The sequence below is a fragment of the Microcebus murinus genome, chromosome 9 (genome assembly GCF_040939455.1).
Source record: "Microcebus murinus isolate Inina chromosome 9, M.murinus_Inina_mat1.0, whole genome shotgun sequence".
NCBI classification, from domain to species: Eukaryota; Metazoa; Chordata; class Mammalia; order Primates; family Cheirogaleidae; genus Microcebus; species Microcebus murinus.
The window spans coordinates 81,390,701-81,409,037 of NC_134112.1; the positions used below are offsets into that span (position 1 = coordinate 81,390,701).

At 37.9% G+C, this 18,337-nt stretch overlaps 1 protein-coding gene across 6 annotated transcripts in view; it reads left to right on the forward strand.

Annotated features, from left to right (window-relative positions):
- AHCYL2 (adenosylhomocysteinase like 2) overlaps window positions 1-18,337 on the forward strand; it is a 179,170-nt gene that overhangs the window by 132,249 nt on the left and 28,584 nt on the right. For all 6 annotated transcript variants that reach the window (XM_012789190.3, XM_012789191.3, XM_012789192.3 and 3 more), the window contains exons 3-4: window positions 8,648-8,791; window positions 9,242-9,342. In XM_012789190.3, coding sequence (XP_012644644.1) covers window positions 8,648-8,791; window positions 9,242-9,342 — 245 coding nt within the window. The remainder of the gene's footprint in view (window positions 1-8,647; window positions 8,792-9,241; window positions 9,343-18,337) is intronic.

Below are 18,337 nucleotides of genomic sequence, written 5' to 3' on the forward strand. Positions count from 1 at the left end.
AATAAATACTTTGAGTAAAAATTTAGAACAAAATTCTTGATGGAATCTTTGGATTTCTCTTTGGAATTCAGAGTGGAACTTAATAGAGGCCTCCTCTTCTAGTAGAGGCAGAACAAGTGATAATAGAAATTGAGTTCTTTGATCTACTCAGAAGGGTGGGAGTATGTAGTTCACTGATCTTCTCTGAACTTGTGTAAAGACTTGTGTTCTTTTCATCCTTTAAAGATAAAGAAAAAAAGTTCCCCATTCCTCCATCTGGGACTTGCAAATTAACAGGGAAATCTCAATTGCCTCAAGAAGCAATGAAGACGTTGTAGCTAGTTCAACATTGTAGGCTCTTTGCCTTCTCTCTTAAGCTGTGACATTGTATTGTTTGTTACTCCTTCCTTCCTTTGCAATGGCATTAATTCAAATACATGTGCTCTGAGGCTGAGTTATCATTTAATGCCAGGTGAGATATTACAGTGTACAGCCCTTTGAAGGCATTAGCCATTTGTGCAGCGGTGCCCGGTATGGTATGAGTCTGATCTAACATGGAGCTATTTTATTTTTCTCTTGTGTTGGAATGTGGTAGGGAGTGGAATGTTTGCCCTAGTTACCTCTTCACGTTATGAATAGTAATATTCATTAGAAAATGTTTATCATGACCTGAAATTTTATTTGTTCTTCACACAAATAGGACAGTTGTATTGCATAAAATTGAAGAAAGATTGCTTGGGAATCTATAACTTTTAGTTTGGGTAGATTATTTACATACTTCTTATATTTCTTATTTTACTTTTCACCCATAATTATTGTGAATGATGTAAACTGTATGACATAAATTCCTATGGATTTTTATCTAAAGATATAGACTTTTGTACCTATCCTATTCTGCTGAAATAAGCAGTGCTGAAAATTCATTAACTGGTTAATATAACTCTGAAAACCATAATAATTGTGAAAGTGTGAATTTTAAAGTGGTATGTAGCATTTTAGGCTGTGGGTTTATGCTTGTTATCTAAATATTGATATTGAATAATAATATCAAATGTTAACTTCAGCTCAGTCTTGCCCCTACACACTAGATCCATATCTCCAACTGTGTTTTTGCAGAGGAAACCAATGTCTGCCTTCCCACTCAGTCCCCATATGCAGAGAGGGTACTTTAAAAATATCTATTTACCTAGAAAAGTGTAGTTGATGCCCTTGATTTCTAAGCCAGAACTCCTTAGTGAGTGATACTGACTGGTGTCATCCTGGTAAACTTGGACCTTTTAGATTAAAATATATGAAATTGCCATTTTTATGAGTCGAAAATTGTCAACCTAATATATCTATTTAAGGATATTAAGTTCAGAAGCAGAGAGTCAAACATCCTGCAGATGAAAAAGAACTTAAAGATCTAATTCAGCTTCCCACTGAATGCTGGCCTCTTTGATAACATTTTAGATGATAGGGTGCTCTCTGCTTTATATAGTTGTTTATCTCCTGATAAGCTCCTATATAGTCCATGGAACTTAAAGATTTTACTTATAAATAAAAATTGCCATTTTTGGTTGCCTAATTTTGGGATATCCCACTGTCCTGGTTACTCTCATCTGGACATTTTCTAGATTAAAGTGACCTTTTAAGAATATTATGACTATCAACATAATACTCTAGATGGCCTGAACTAATTTATAAGAAGTGTTATTCCCATAAACTCTGCTTTTAAAATGAAACCTAAGATTGTTTGCTTCTTTAGCAGCTGCATCACATGCACTGTTGCCTCCTTTTTACTTTCTCTTTTTTTCCCCCTCACATGAACAGGTGTCAAGCCCATCTAAACAAACTCTGAATGGAGATGCCTATTGCCTTAATTCTTAGACTGGGAATTAGGAGAGACCTAGTTTCAGTTTTTAATCCATGTTTGATTTACTTGCTTCCTGGCATATTCATAAAAGAGAAATGGGAAGTTAGATGAAAGAATTCCATGCCCATCAAATGAAAACCCAAGAATAATGGAACTGACTCACAGCTTTCTAAATATGAGAAGATATGCAAATGTATGACAATAAGAACTTAGAGACCATTTTCAGCATGCATTATAATTTCAATGACTATAGAAATTACCGCTGGAGAGCCCCCAAAAACTGATCCTTGAATCCTTTTCCTTTCTCCATGTATACTTTCTTCCTAGGTGAACTCATTTAGAATCATAGTTTTAAATACCATGTATTGGTGTTTGATTCTCATATTTTATCTCTAGCTCAAATCTCTCCCCTACATGCTAGATCCATAATTCTACTGTCTGCTTACTCTTTTCACTTTGATGTTTTATAGACATCTCAAACTTCATGTCTTAAGAACTGAGCTCCTTAATTCCAACCTTACCCATCTTCAGTCTATTTGCAATAGCCAAATTCATTCTTTTAAAATAAATTGCTTCTTTGCTCAAAACTCTCCAATGGCTTCCCAGTCTCACTCTGGATAAAGGCTAAGTTTCTTATGAGGCCCTCCAAGGCCCTATTCCATCAAGCCTCTCATTACATTTCTGAGCACCTCTCTACTTTCCAAACCTCCCTCTTCTCCTGGCTGTTAATTTCACTCTAGCCATACTAGTCTCCTTACTGTTATTTTGAAACATGCCAGGCACTCTTCTGCTTCAAGACCTTTGTACTTGTTCCCTTTGCCTGAAATACTCTTTTCCCAGATATATGCATGGCTGGCTATCTTACTTCCTTCAGTTCTTCACCAAAAATACTGTCTGGTCCAAAGATAGTGAGTTATCTCAGTTGATTGTTTACAGTCAGTTACAGATAGAACTCCTTGTTCTACTCTTTCTTTCCTTCTCACTGCTTCACTTGACTTCAGTCTGTAAAAAATATATAGATATATACTTTATTTATTTATTTCATCTCATTGAGTCCTATTCTGGCTACTCTTTTAAAATTATACACAATATGGTGACTATAGTTAATAACAATGTGAGAATCAGTAAGAGAATAGCTTTTTAAGTGTTCTCATGACAAAAAAATAAGTATATGAGGTAATGTATATGTTAACTAGCTCTATTGAGCCATTCCACAGTGTATACATATTTTAAAACATTGTATTTTACACAATAAATACATATACAATTTTATGTCAATTAAAAATAGTGTGCTAATACATCACCCAACACTCCCTATCAAATTTTCCTCCTTTATATTTCTTCATAGTACTTATTATCATGTAACACACTTTATATTTTACTAATTCATTTTTGTCTTTCTTCTACTTAAAAAGCAAGATTCATGAGAGCAGAGATTTTTGTCTTTATATTATTTTATTACCAGCTCTTAGAACTGTTTGACACATAAAAGGTACTCAATAAGTAAATATTGGTGAAAGGTGTTCAGAGGCATTCTTATTATACTTTATATCCTTGCTGAGGTCTCTAATATACTCATTATATGTGAATAGCCAGATGAAGGTTTATGACATTTCAAAAAAAGATACTTTCTTGTCCAAAGTGCTTATTTTGCTGAAGATACTTAGGGGCTTAAATAGGCTATGGCCTATGCTCCCTTCCTGATGATCCTAATACTAAGTTTTGCTACGTTTTTTTTTTGAGACAGAGTCTCACTCTGTTGCCCTGGCTAGAGTGCCATGGCGTCAGCCTAGCTCACAACAACCTCAAACTCCTGGGCTAAAGCGATCCTTCTGTCTCAGCCTCCAGAGTAGTTGGGACTTCAGGCATGCGCCACCATGCCTGGCTAATTTTATATATATATGTATATATATAAATATATATATGTGTATATATATATTTATATATATGTGTGTATATATATATGTATATATATTAATTGGCCAATTAATTTCTTTCTATTTTCAGTAGAGACGGGGTCTCGCTCTTGCTCAGGCTGGTTTCTAACGCCTGTCCTTGAGCACTCTGCCCGCTTCAGCCTCCCAGAGTGCTAGGATTACAGGCATGAGCCACCGCACCCAGCCTGCTACATTTTATTTAGGAACCTTTACCTGCCTTTCTCAATTGGGGTTCCTCATCTAAATCACAGAACACAAAATGATTTGATAGACTGTTTTCTTAGTTCTCCAAAAGATGGTACGTAACTAGCAGTACCATTCGTGAAGAGAACTTCATTATTTATATACAATGAATGAATGTTTCAATGCATTAGAACTTAATTCTAGCAGAACCCAAGTTGAAAATGCTACAATGAAATTATTTTATAAGAAACAATGGCAGGGTACAATGGCTCCTTCCTGTAATCCTAATGCTTCGGGAGGCCAAGGCGTGAGGGTCGCTTGAGCCCAGGAGTTTGAGACCAGCATGGGCAACATAGAGAAACCCCATCTCTACAAAATTTTTTTAAAAATTAGCTGAGCATGGTGGCACATGCCTGAGTTACTTGGGAGGCTAAGTCAGGGAGATTACTTGAGCCCAAGAGTTCGAGGTCGCAGTGAGCTGTGACCATGCCACAGCACCCAGCCTGGGTGACAGAGCAGCAAGACCCTATCTTAAAAAAACAAACTTCTAAAAACTCTTTCCCTAAGCAAAAAGTCTCATAAAAGCAAATGAACAAAAGAGACCTTTTTTCAAAGTCAGACTGTTCCCAGTTATACATTTCTGAAAAAGCTGTCATTGTAGTGAGTTAATTAGTTAAGGATGAGGTGGGAGGACAGAAGTCTCTTATTCATAATTGGTTCTTAAACAGTTTGAGGTATTTTCAGATTCTTCCAAATAACAAAGTTTTGCCTGTTTGTATTTTTTTGGATGCTAACATAGCTTTTTACATATTTCTAGAGTGTCGTTCATCAGTGAAGTCTGTTGCACACTGACACACAGGTCCCTACATTATTCCATTACCAAATGAATAGGTTGGGCCCAAGAGGAGTTGCCTTACTTAAAATAGTGTAATAGGACTAATTCAGCCAGGATTCTGACTGCTTCTTCTCCTAGCAATAACCCACAATATCACAGCTGCTGGGAGGTAAGACTTAATCAGGATTGACCCATAGACCATATGTATGCATGTTCTATGGGCTAAATTGTGGATTAGTGATTCATCAAGTTGTATTTTGATTCTGGGAAATCATGAACCGAGAGAACATTCCACAGTAAAGTTATATTGTACTTCATATTACTTTTCTACCTAGAAACTGAACTCTTTTTGGGTATTGTCTCATTTATTCATAAGATTTTTCTGGTGGTAGTTAGGGTAAAGGAAGAACATAGGGAAAGAGGGGATCTATTACACTCCCTGTTTTATAGTTGGATAAATTGAAAATTAGTCACTTACCCAATTAGGCGTGAAGCTGGATCTAAGATCTTAGATCTGTACTTTAGTACGTTATTGATTATTCATTTTTAATTAAATTATGATTTTGGGCTTCAGAGTATTCTGACAATTACAAATACTTTAGAAACTCTATTCTAGCAGATATGTACATATGTGTCGAGTTTTTCTAAATTTTCTTGGAAAAATCCTTAATGCTACCTCAACTGTTTTCATGAATTTGCTACTTTTAAATATAATGGTAGAAATGAGTATGGATTAAAAAAATAAATGAATTAATGTCACATTAGTTCAGGAATAATCTTTCCACTGTTTGCAGAAATAACACATTCTCTCAGTCTGGGTCTGTCAGCCATGTTGATTAACGTATTAGTACAATCTAGACTTTTGGTTCTTACCTGATAGCAGGTCTGTATACAGGGCTCTTTGAAAACAAATACATTTTGGCTCAAAGAAAAACATTGGTTGAATTAACTGTAACCAGTTGACTACTATTAAGAAAGTAAAATACTGTTTTCTCCAAGTTTTAGAATAAGGAAGTGGTATAAATAATTTTTTCTTTGAGTTGGGGGAAAAAAAGCCAAAAGTTAGAATGCTTCTCTTAAGTGGAAATTTTATTTTGTTTTTGTGGTTGTTGTTCCTGACTCATCCTTAGAAGCTAAAGAGGCATAGGAGGTGAGAGCTATTCTGGGTAGAGTTAGGACTCTAGTCTCAACCTTTTTAATCACTTCCAACCAATCACCTGATGCTTTGGTAGAGTAGTAGGAGATGACAGACATACAAAAAAGGAAACTGCAGGCCAGGCATGGTGGCTCACGCCTATAATCCTAGCACTCTGGGAGGCGGAGGCGGGCGGATTGCTCAAGGTCAGGAGTTCGAAACCAGCCTGAGCAAGAGCGAGACCCTGTCTCTACTATAAATAGAAAGAAGTTAATTGACCAACTAATATATATAGAGAGAAAAAATTTAGCCGGGCATGGTGGCGCATGCCTGTAGTTCCAGCTGCGAGGAGGCTGAGGCAGTAGGATTGCTTGAGCCCAGGAGTTTGAGGTTGCTGTGAGCTAGGCTGATGCCACGGCACTCACTCTAGCCTGGGCAACAAAGTGAGACTCTGTCTCAAAAAAAAAAAAAAAAGGAAACTGCAAAATGATAATATGTATGTCATTCCTTTTCTATTTTAAATCCTAAAGCTGAGTAAGAACCTTTAAAGATGTTATATCTGGTGGTGAATTTAAAATATGTGCAAAAGTGGGTAATATCAGGTATCACTTATTGAGTGCTCAATTACTATATGCCAAGCATTGCACTAAACACTTTACTTACATTATCTTAATCTTCTCAACAACATAACTCTGACAAATCATGTCCTCCTATTATATAGTCTTATATGGCATCTTGATTTCTGTTTCATGGCACACATTACAACTGTATTGAAGAAAACTCTAATTAATTTTGTAATTAGTTATTTTATTTCTAACTTACCTACTAGACTGAAAAATCCATTAAGGTAAGGACCATATCTGTCCTGTATTCCCAGTACCTAAACTATGGCTGGTACGTAGTAGGTACATGATTAAAATTTGAATGAACAATTGAATGTGTGAATGACTGAATACATGAATAAATTAACAACCCTATTAAATAGATTCTGGTATCACCTCCACTTTATACATGCAGAGACTGAGACTTCTACCAAAGTCTGACTCTAAAACACATGACCACTATAGTTATTTAAATGGCCCTTGGAGAGTATAAAAATCATCATGGCTCTGGAAAAGGATTTGAAATTTCAGGATATTCTGAATGTAAAAGCTTTTTTGGAATGCGATTTTTTTCTATAAATTTGGATTAGGATTAGGAATGGCTATTATCTCTTTGTCTCTCAGGTGATAGAAGCATGGATACCCTGAGTACCTAACTCATAAACTGTTTCTAAATATTGATTAATGAAACAGATGACTGCCCAGAAAGCTGTTCCTGGGCTCTATTGCCAAAAGTACTTTGAGCTCTCACCCTAGGAGGGGGAACCACAAACTTTTTGTACAGATTAGCTCCTTTCAAGAACAAAAGTTTCTTTGGGGATATTTACTAATTCCCTCACCTCCCCTGGTGCCCATGTTCATTCCTGTTGCCTCGTGTTAGGACTTTACTCAAGGGCAGTTTTCCAGTTCCAAGAGAGATTCTCAAGCCCCTGCTGCCCAAACAGTTTGTAGTGCCATACCTGATTAACTGGACAAGGTCAGACTTGCCTTACAGCCCTCCCAGAGATAGACCCTTTGCTAAAATATCCCAGAAATGCCTTAATTCTCTGGATATAAGTAGATCAGAGCACCATAGACCCTAGATACTCTGAACTTTTACAGCTTTTTTCCCTTAAAAGCTATGGCAGTACTTCTTCCATTGAGAAATATAAAATGCCTTATAGACAGTGCTTTATATCTTCCACCACCGCCCCAAAAAACTGTGGGGATTAGTAATAACTGTCTTCAAAAACTTAGACATAAATAAAGGAAGGAAATTGCTTCAAATCATCTTGCAAATGATTAGCAACTGCAGAATTACATGAAGACTAAAAAGACCTCAGCTAAGCATGTGAATAGCAGTAGCCCCAGCTGCCCGTTAGCCACAGTAAAAAATTTTAGACCTTTCACCCTCTAGTGTATATTGCTAAATGGATTAGTTATGAGAGCATTTTATTGTACCCAAAGAGGATTTATTCACTTCTTTGGGAATCTAAAATGCCTAACACAGGACCCACTGAGGCCAGCAAGAAGGGAGAGCACATTAAGTACTTGATTTTGTCAATGTCTAATTGGGTCTGCAGGCACAATTCAGCCTCATCAGAGCCAGTATTAAAAAAGAAAGCTCTATTATGTCAGACAAACACTTTTTGTGTGGTTCTTAATTACTTTCCCATGGGTTCCTTGTTTTCTAAGTTTTATCTGTTCAGTTATTGTACTAAAGCACAAATTACATGAGACATTTAATCAGCAGAGAAGAGAGGCCAGAATCCCAGAAACCCATAGGTTAATGACCATGATCTTGCATTAAGAACTTCCACCTATTGCTACCATGGTGTAACCTCTCTCTTTTGCATATTCAAGAACCTCTGCATATTCTGAAGATAAAGTTAGTCCTACATTGCAAGTTAATGCTATCCAGGGAGAATGTCTCTGGCAGCCTCTCTCAGCTTCCCTTTTCTGACCTGTAGATAGCATTTTCCATAAAAGATGATTGAGACAGCTCCATGATACCATTTATGTGCTTACCAGAGGTATAAATCTGTATGGTTCTAGATGGCTAGAGAAGCCTCAGTTCACTCCATAGTTTGGAATTTTAGAGGAAGCCATTTTTTCCCGGGTTTTTTTATTCTGTCATTCCAGCGGCTTCATATACAGATAGCTCTGATGATGAGACATCCCCCAGGGACAAGCAGCAAAAGAACTCTAAGGGAAGCAGTGACTTCTGTGTCAAGAACATCAAACAGGCAGAGTTTGGACGAAGAGAAATTGAAATTGCTGAACAAGGTAAAGAAAGCAAGCACCTTTTCCTTCTCAACCTGCCTATGTCTTTTTGCCTATATTAATCCCTTTTTATTATACATCCTGGAGTCTGGTAGCTTGTGAAATTTCTGTGTAATATTGAAGAATACTTACGATGAAAGAAATGTGAGCTCAGGAAACACTGTGGGGAGGGAGTAAACTATGGCAAGTCTAGAAGGAACTCCTGTACAATGAAAAGAGAAAGAGATTAGAAAAGGAGGACTGAATATAGGGAATCAGAACCCTAGAGCATTTGCCTCTGAAAGCCCTCATAGAAGAAAATTCAGGTTTAATGTCTTGATCCCCTGAGAAACCTAATCTAACCTGATAGGAGACAGGAGGATCATAACTTAAGAGAATAAGTTTTTCTGTTTATTCTTTTATCTCTTATTCTGTTCTCTTTAATATTGCTGTATATGTATTGGGCCTTTTCAGAAATGCCTGCACTGATGGCTTTGAGGAAGAGAGCTCAAGGAGAAAAGCCTTTGGCTGGAGCCAAAATTGTTGGTTGCACACACATCACTGCTCAGACCGCTGTGAGTACTTTTCCTCTCTCCTCTTAATGATTATAGTAAATAGTAGCCACCAGCTCCTGAATACTTATACTATATCAAGCACCAAGTTAAGAGCTTAACAAATATTAGTTCACTAATCCTCAGAATGGCCATGTAAAACAGGTATTCCTGTTTCTGTTTTATAAATGAGGAAGCTCAGAGGGCTTAAGAAATTTGTTTAAGGTTATACAGCTAGTAAATTACAGAATCAAGCTTTGAACTTTAATATATGGTACTTCCCCCGTTGCCCATAGGGGATAAGTTCAAGACCCCCAATGGATACCTGAAATCAGATAGTACCAAACCCTATATATACTATATTTTTTCTTGTATGTACATACTTGTGATAAAGTCTAATTTATACAGTTGTCCCTCCATATCTGCAGATTCTACATCAAAGGAGTCAACCAACTACAGATTAAAAATAATCAGGAAAAAAAAAAACAAAAAATGCAGATTAAAAAATACAGTATAACAACTATTTACATAACATTTACATTGTATTAGGTATTATAAGTAATTTAGAGATGGTTTAAAGTACATGGGAGGATGTGTGTAGATTATATGCAGATACTCTGCCATTTTATACAATGAACTTGAGCATTCTTGGGTTTGGGTATCCAAGGGAGTCCTGGAAAAATCCACATGAATACCAAGAGATAAGTATAAATTAGGCATAATAAGAGATTAACAATAATAACTAATCATAAAATAGGACAATTATAACAAAGGCTAATTAATATAAGTTATGTGAATCTTGTCTCTCTCAAAATATCTTATCATACTGTACTCACTTATTTTTAGACCTTGGTTGACTGTGGATAACTGAAACCACAGACAGTGAAACTGTGGGGTGGGGGTGGGGGCTATTACATCAAGATAAGCAAACTCATGCTTCCACTATTATACTATACTGCTTCCCCTTATCTTCCCTTCCAGTGTTATTTCTACAAGCAAGGCAATCTTATGTGTTAGGCTGCTTTCAGTGGCAAATAAGAGAAAACCTGATTCTACCTGACTTACAGGAATTTACTACATAATGTAGCTAAAAATCCAAAGGGAAGGTAGACTTCAGATGTAGGATCCCAGGGCTCCAATTCCACCTCTCTGTGATTCACTTAGATCTGCCTCTTCAGTGTGCTTACTTTACCCTCAAGATGATAGCAAGGAGGTTACAGCTATTCCATGCATCACAAACTGACATGAAAAGGAAGAAGGACCATTTCTTCCTCTCTCTCAAGAGCAAGGAAACGTTTCCCAGAAGTATTCCAGGATACTCCATTGTGTCTCACTGAACAGAACTGATTCACATGCCTGTGCTCCACCAGTCCCAGCAAGAGGCCTGGAATTACCATGATTGGCTTAAACCAGTGATTCCCATCCTTATTCCATTTCTATATAAAAAAAAATTTTGCAAAATTCAAATTCAAAAAAATTTGAATTATCCTGAAATGGAATTCAAATATAATATCTAGGTACATATAATTTTTACAAAATCAACATAAAATCTTAACTGAAATATGAAGGAAGAATGAAAAGAAAGTATAATGTGTATTTCAATATGTGAATGCTTCAGCATATACTACAATAGTCAGATATTTGTACTTATTCATAGCATTACTTGAATGAGAGTGCTACAAATTCAAATAGAGGCTGGGCACAATGGCTCACACCTGTAATCCTAGCACTTTGGAGGCTGAGGCGGGGGGGATTGCTTGAAGTCAAGAGTTTAAGACTAGCCTGAGAACATAGCGAGACTTCATCTCTACAAAAAATAGAAAAATTAGCCTGACATATTGGCACACACCTGTAGTCCCAGCTACTTGGGAGGCTGAGGCAGGAGGATCCCTTGAGGTTGCAGTGAGCTATGATAACACTACTGCTTTTATGCACAGGCAACAGAGCAAGACCCTGTCTCAAAAAAAAAGGAGATATAAATGTTTTATTGGTTCCAGAGTATCAGGGCAGCATTACCAAATTATGATATTCTGAAATAGTAAACAACTTTTTGTAAATTTCTGAGCAACAAAATATGTGCAGTTTCTCTCGATTTACATAGCTGGTACATTCCTGGAAAAACTACTATATATTAAAACTACAAAAGTACTTTTTGTTAGTATGTAAATTAGAGTTAGGTTCCAAACTCAGGTAATTATACATACATTTTTTACCCATATGAACTTTCACTGGGATGTTTGAAAATTATATCAGATATGACACAATTTTTTGTAAGAGACTGTCTTGCACTTTCAAAATGTCTAGATCCCTGGTCCTGCCCACTAAATGCCAGTAGCACTTCCTTTCCAGTTATGGTAACAACCAAAAATACTCTGACAATTTTTTTAATCTCCTGGGTTGTTTTTTTTTGATACAGAGTCTTACTCTATTGCCTGGGCTAGAGTGCCATAGTGTCAGACTAGCTCATAGCAACCTCAAACTCCTGGGCTCAAGCAATCCTTCTGCTTCAGCCTCCCGAGTAGCTGGGACTATAGGCATGTGCCACCATGTCCAGCTAATTTTTTCTATATATTTTTAGTTGGCCAATTAATTTCTTTCTATTTTTAGTAGAGATGGGGTCTGGATCTTGCCCAGGCTGGTTTCGAACTCCTGATGTTGAGCGATCTTCCCGCCTCAGCCTTCCAGAGTGCTAAGGGATTACAGGCATGAGCCACTGTGCCCAGCCAAAATCTCCTACTTTTTTTTTTCCCCAGCATATTATGGGGGTACAAATGTTAAGGTTTACGTATATTTCCCTTGCCTCCCTTCCTCCCTCCCTCAGAGCTTCAAGCATGTCCATCCCCCAGTTGGTGCACATCGCATTCATTATGTATGTATATACCCATCCCCTCCCCCCTCACCTGCCCGACACCCGATAGATGTTATTCCTATATGTCCACTTAGGTGTTGATCAGTTAATACCAATTTGCTGGTGAGTACGTGTTGTGCTTACAAAATCTCCTGTTTTAAATCATCATCAAAGATGTGATAGACACCGAGCTACCAACCATAATGAGACCACTACAGGGAAATTGGTATATTGAGAAGTAGTCTAGAGTCTTTTATGTGATTTATAAGATCAGGTCATTTATATGGATAGATCACTTTTCAAAAGATTGTCTGTCCTGAAGCACAACACTTATATGGTCACATTCCTGATTAAGAACATTTGAGGCCGGGCGCGGTGGCTCATGCCTGTAATCCTAGCACTCTGGGAGGCCAAGGCGGGAGAATTGCTCAAGGTCAGGAGTTCAAAACCAGCCTGAGCAAGAGCAAGACCCCATCTCTACTAAAAATAGAAACAAATTAATTGGCCAACTAAAAATATATAGAAAAAATTAGCTGGGCATAGTGGCACATGCCTGTAGTCCCAGCTACTTGAGAGACTGAGGCAGTAGGATTGCTTGAGCCCAGGAGTTTGAGGTTTCTGTGAGCTAGGCTGACTCCATGACACTCTAGCCTGGGCAACAAAGTGAGACTCTATCTCAAAAAAAAAAAAAAAAGAACATTTGAGATTCCTCAAGATACAGATGACTACTGTTAGCATCTTCACTATGAGACTTTTCTGGGTTATATGTTCTCTGAGGAAAAGAGCACCTTGACTGCCCAAAATTAATATAATAATTTGAAAAGCTATCTCTTTTTGGAGCTACAGGCTAATGAATCAAGACAGAAACACTCTTGAAACCTTTTTTGGGCTTCCTCAGTCAGTGACATGAGACTTCAGTGTGGTAGCTTAAAATAGTAAGTGCTTGTCTCCTGTCTCATATTGCTAAATGATATCTAGTTTGTTTTTTACTCCTAGGCTCACTGACCATTACCACCCTGCAGGATTCCTTTTCTATGCTGAATGGATTAACCATAATTAGTTTACCAATTTTAATATTATTTTGTTGTTTCCACCCCACATTTTTTCCTTTAAAAAAATAATTACAGGCCAGGCATGGTGGCTCCCGCCTGTAATCCTAGCACTCTGGGAGGCCAAGGTGGGCAGATCACTCAAGGTCAGGAGTTCAAAACCAGCCTGAGCAAGAGCTAGATCCCGTCTCTACTATAAATAGAAGGAAATTAATTGGCCAACTAAAAATATATAGAGAAAAAATTAGCTGGGCATGGTGGCATATGCCTGTAGTCCCAGCTACTAGGGAGGCTGAGGCAGAGGGATTGCTTGAGCCCAGGAGTTTGAGGTTGCTGTGAGCTAGGCTGACCCCATGGCACTCTAGCCTGGGCAACAGAGTGAGACTCTGTCTCAAAAATAATAATAATAATGATTACAAAGGAATTTTGCTTCATTTTTAATCTCTATCATATTTTTCTGAGTGTAAAAACTAGTTACATTCATTTTATAAAACTCAAACATTACCACAATATATAATGTAGAAAGACAAAGTCTGCTATAATCCCATGCTCTCGAAATAACTATCATACTTAATGGTTTCCTGTCCATGTTTCTAATAGATGTGGATCTATTTATATATTTTAGGTGTGTCTCCATAGTTCTAACCTGATTTCATTGCTACTGTTCCTAAATTATAACAATTTGAAGTCAGGTTAAACCAGCTTGTAAGTGCTGTCCTCCTCCATCTCCTACTTGCCTTCTGCCTCCTGTTTGAGCCCTAGTAGCCAATAGACTCACAGTTCTTATATTCTTTATTCCAGTCACTTTTCTTTCCTAGTTAATTTATATGGCTTTATAGGTAAGTCTCAAGATCATTCGTTGTTTTGTTTGTTTGGTTTTTTTTTTTTGAGACAGAGTCTCACTTTGTTGCCCAGGCTAGAGTGAGTGCCATGGTGTCTGCCTAGCTCACAGCAACCTCAAACTCCTGGGCTCAAGAAATCCTTCTGTCTCATCCTCCTGAGTAGCTGGGACTACAGGCATGTGCCACCATGCCCGGCTAGTTTTTTCTATATATTTTTAGTTGGCCAATTAATTTGTTTCTATTTTTAGTAGAGGTGGGGTCTCACTCTTGCTCAGGCTGCTCTCCAACTCCTGACCTCGAGCAATCCGCCCGCCTTGGCCTCCCAGAATGCTAGGATGGAATTCAGAAATTCTTTAAGGTGAAAAATTAAATGATAGGGAAAAAATAGGAATATATATTGAAACATAATGTGGGCTAGAAATTAAGACATATGAGCAGTTCTGCTGTTAACTGACTATGGGGCCTTGGATAAATTACTTGAGTGGGTTAGCCTAAATCTGTAAAATTGTTTGCAAGTATTGTTTTAAAAATTAGAACATATTTTAATTAGAATTTTTATTTAATGTTGACATAGTAGAAAGTACAAATCTTTAAAAATGAAAATTACCAGTACCCAATGTTAACCACTGTCAGGAAATCTTAAATCAAGCTTTTTAACCAAAGCTTTATTCTTGTTAAAATCACTCTTGATCAAAGCAGTAGTGTGTATACTACCTTTTTAAAGCACTCCTGTTTCTACCTTTTACATTGAAATAACAATAAGTCAGGATCAAATAAGTGGCTTTAAATTTTTTTAAATAAGTTTTTAAATTTTGACATAAACACAGATTTACACAAAAATTAAAAGTACAGTACAGATAACTTTTTTTTCCTGAGCCATTTGAGAGTAAGTTGCCAACCTAATACCCCTTCACCCTTGTCTTAGTCCATTTGGTCTGCTATAACAAGATACCTTAGACTGGATAATTTATAAACAGTAAAAATTTATTGTTCACAGTTCTGGAGGCTGGGAAGTCCAAGATCAAGACACCAGCAGATTCAGTGCCTGGTGAGGGCCTGTTCCTCATAGATGATGCCTTCTATGTAACTTCACATGGCTGAAGGGGCAAGCAGGCTTACTCAGGCCTCTTTTATAAGAGTACTAATCCTATTCATGAGGGCAGAGCTCTTGTGACCTAATCACTTTCCATTCACCTTCCTAATCACAGCTTAACACCGTTACCTTGGGAGCTAGATTTCAACATATGAATTTGGCAAGCTGGGGTGTGAAAGATGTGGGAGACCACATATATTTGGACCATAGCAACTCCCAAATACTTTACTATGTACTAAATACTCCCAAATACTTTAGTATGTATTTTCTACAAACAAGGACATTCTCCTATACAATAGTATCACCATCAAAATTATGAAATTAACATTGATTCATTACTACCATCTAATCTTCAGACCCCATCCAAGTTTCATTATTTGTCTCAATAGTACTTTTTATAACAAAAGAATACAGTCCATACTTAATGTGTTGCATTTAAGTGTCATGTCTCTTTAGTCTCTATTAGTCTGGAATACTTTCTCAGTCTTGATTTTTTACTTGACACTTTTGAAGATTACAGATGAATTATTTTGTGGAATGTCCTCAATTTAGATTTTTCTGATGCTTCAGGCTGTGAGTCTGTGGTAGGAATACAGAGAAGTGATGCTGCATTTTCCTTGTTCAATTCTATCAGGTGGTGCATGATTTCAGTTTGTCCCATAACTGATAATGTTCACTTTGACCCCTTGATTGATGTGGCATCTGTCAGGCTTTTTCCCTGTAAAAGTTATTTCCCTCCTTTGTAATTAATACATTTTTTGTGAGGTAGTACTATGAAACTATAAATATCCCATTCTTCATCAGACTTCTGATTTATTCATTCATTTATTTTTATTTGTATGAAATCATTTCCTATTTTATTTAATAGATATAATCCATTACTGTCATTATTTCGATGCCCACAGTTTAGCCAGGGGGAGCCCCTTCAGTGTGGTTTTTGTGGCTTCTTTGTCTTTTGACATGTCTCTTTCATTCTTTGAGCATTTCCTTGCACTGGTACAAGTTGATCTAAGCTCATCCTGTATATTCCATGCCCTTGGAATTAGCCATTTCTCCAAGAAGCCTTGGCTCCTTTTAGTGAATCTGGGCACAAATGTGCTCTTTGCTATCGGGACATTGTTGTTCCCGGGTCCTATTTTATTAATTTTGGACAATAACTCTTCAGATGTTTCTTTTGCCCTGTCTCTCCCTCTTTGCCTTCTGGAACTGTAGTTACATGTATGTTAGACTGTTTGATAATGTCCCATAGATCTTGAGTGCTCTATTCCAATTTTTTTCTGCCACCTTTCTTTCTTTTTGTATTTTAGTTTGGTAATCTTCAAGTTCACTGATTCTATTGTTGGATGTGCCCAGTCTGATGATAACCCTGTTGAAGGAGTTTTTAATCTCTGACTTTTTTTTATTTCCTTTATTTCTTTTTCTTTTTTTTTTTTTTTTTTGAGACAGAGTCTTGCTCGATTGCTTGAGCTAGAGTGCTGTGGCGTCAGCCTAGCTCACAGCAACCTCAAACTCCTGAGCTCAAATGATCCTCTTGCCTCAGCCTCCCGAGTTCCTGGGACTACAGGCATGTGCCACCATGCCCAGCTATTTATTTTTAGTAGAGACAGGGTCTCACTCTTGCTCAGGCTGCTATTTCTTATGCTTCTATTTGAATTGTTTTTATAGTTTCATCTTGCTGCTGAATTTTCTATCTGGTCAAAGATGTTGTCCATCTTTTTCACTAGATCCTTCAGCATAAACATATTAATTATAGTTACTTTGAAATTCCTCTTTGATCAAACATTTGGCTTGCCTGAGAATCTGGCTCTACTGATTATTTAGGTGTGTGCCACCACTCCAGCTAATTTTTATTGTTTATATAGAGATGGGGTCTCGCTCTTGCTCAGGCTGGTCTCAAACTCCTGACCTCGAGCAATCCGCCCACCTCAGCCTCCCTGAGTGCTAGGATTACAGGTGTGAGCCACCATACCCAACCTAAAAGATTTCTTTATATTTCTTTTTTTTTTTTGAGACAGAGTCTCACTTTGTTACCCAGGCTAGAGTGAGTGCCGTGGCGTCAGCCTAGCTCACAGCAACCTCAAACTCCTGGCTGGGCTCAAGCGATTCTGCTGCCTCAGCCTCCCGTGTAGCTGGGACTACAGGCATGCACCACCATGCCCAGCTAATTTTTTCTATATATATTAGTTGGCCAATTAATTTCTTTCTGTTTATAGTAGAGATGGGGTCTTGCTCTTGCTCAGGCTGGTTTCGAACTCCTGACCTTGAGTAATCCGCCCGCCTCGGCCTCCCAGAGAGCTAGGATTACAGACGTGAGCCACCGCGCCCGGCCTAATAACTTTATTTCTTAACAGTGGAATTTTCCCCCCACTTTTTGTGTGTCTTAAAATTTTTATTGAGTAGTAGTATATTAGTTTCCATTATAGTCGTGATTTGGGCTGGATTTAGGTTTTGTTGTACACCAGCCAAGGCTTCAAATTCCTCCAGCAGGGGGTTGCTGTTACCTTGTGATTTGATGTTTCAAAAGAGCCTTCCTCAGTGTCCCTGCTTCTACCTCAGTCTTCATCTGTTTCTGCACATGTAGAAACATGTGCAGTTTCTGCTAGAGCAGAAAGTGGTATGATGTTCTGCTTGTTCTCTATGTCCTTGGCTAAAGTAAGTCTCTGAAAACTTCCATTGTTTCAATGTAAATCTTTAAGAAGGTTGACAATGAAGGAGCTGTCTTGGAAGAAGTGGGGGCTCTCCCTTCTAGTTCCTGCCCCACCTGCAGCACTAGACTGCTGCTCCCTGTTTCTGGGGGCTAGGCTCATGGGGAGGGCAGGCGGGGTTCTTGGATCTCCCCATGTGGCCTCTTGTCTGAAGAAGGCGCCTTCTTTGTGAGAGCAGGGCTTTCTTGGTGTTCTTGCCTTGCCTATCTGTAGCAGCCAAATTTTGCCTTACATCTGTGGTGGGTCTTGGGCAAGAGATATTTTCCTGCTAAACAGGTAAAAGCATAGAGCTCATGTGGAGCCTCTTCCCATGGCTCCCCCAAACTTCGCACTCCTGTCAGAATACAGAAGAGGTTCTGTGGAAAACAATTTGAAAAGCATTGGCCTAAGTTATTTCTGAGTATGTTCTTATTGTCAAATATATAAACTTAATCTCCTTGACCTGTTATTTGGCTCAGGCTTGCTCATCTCCTGCTTTCTCT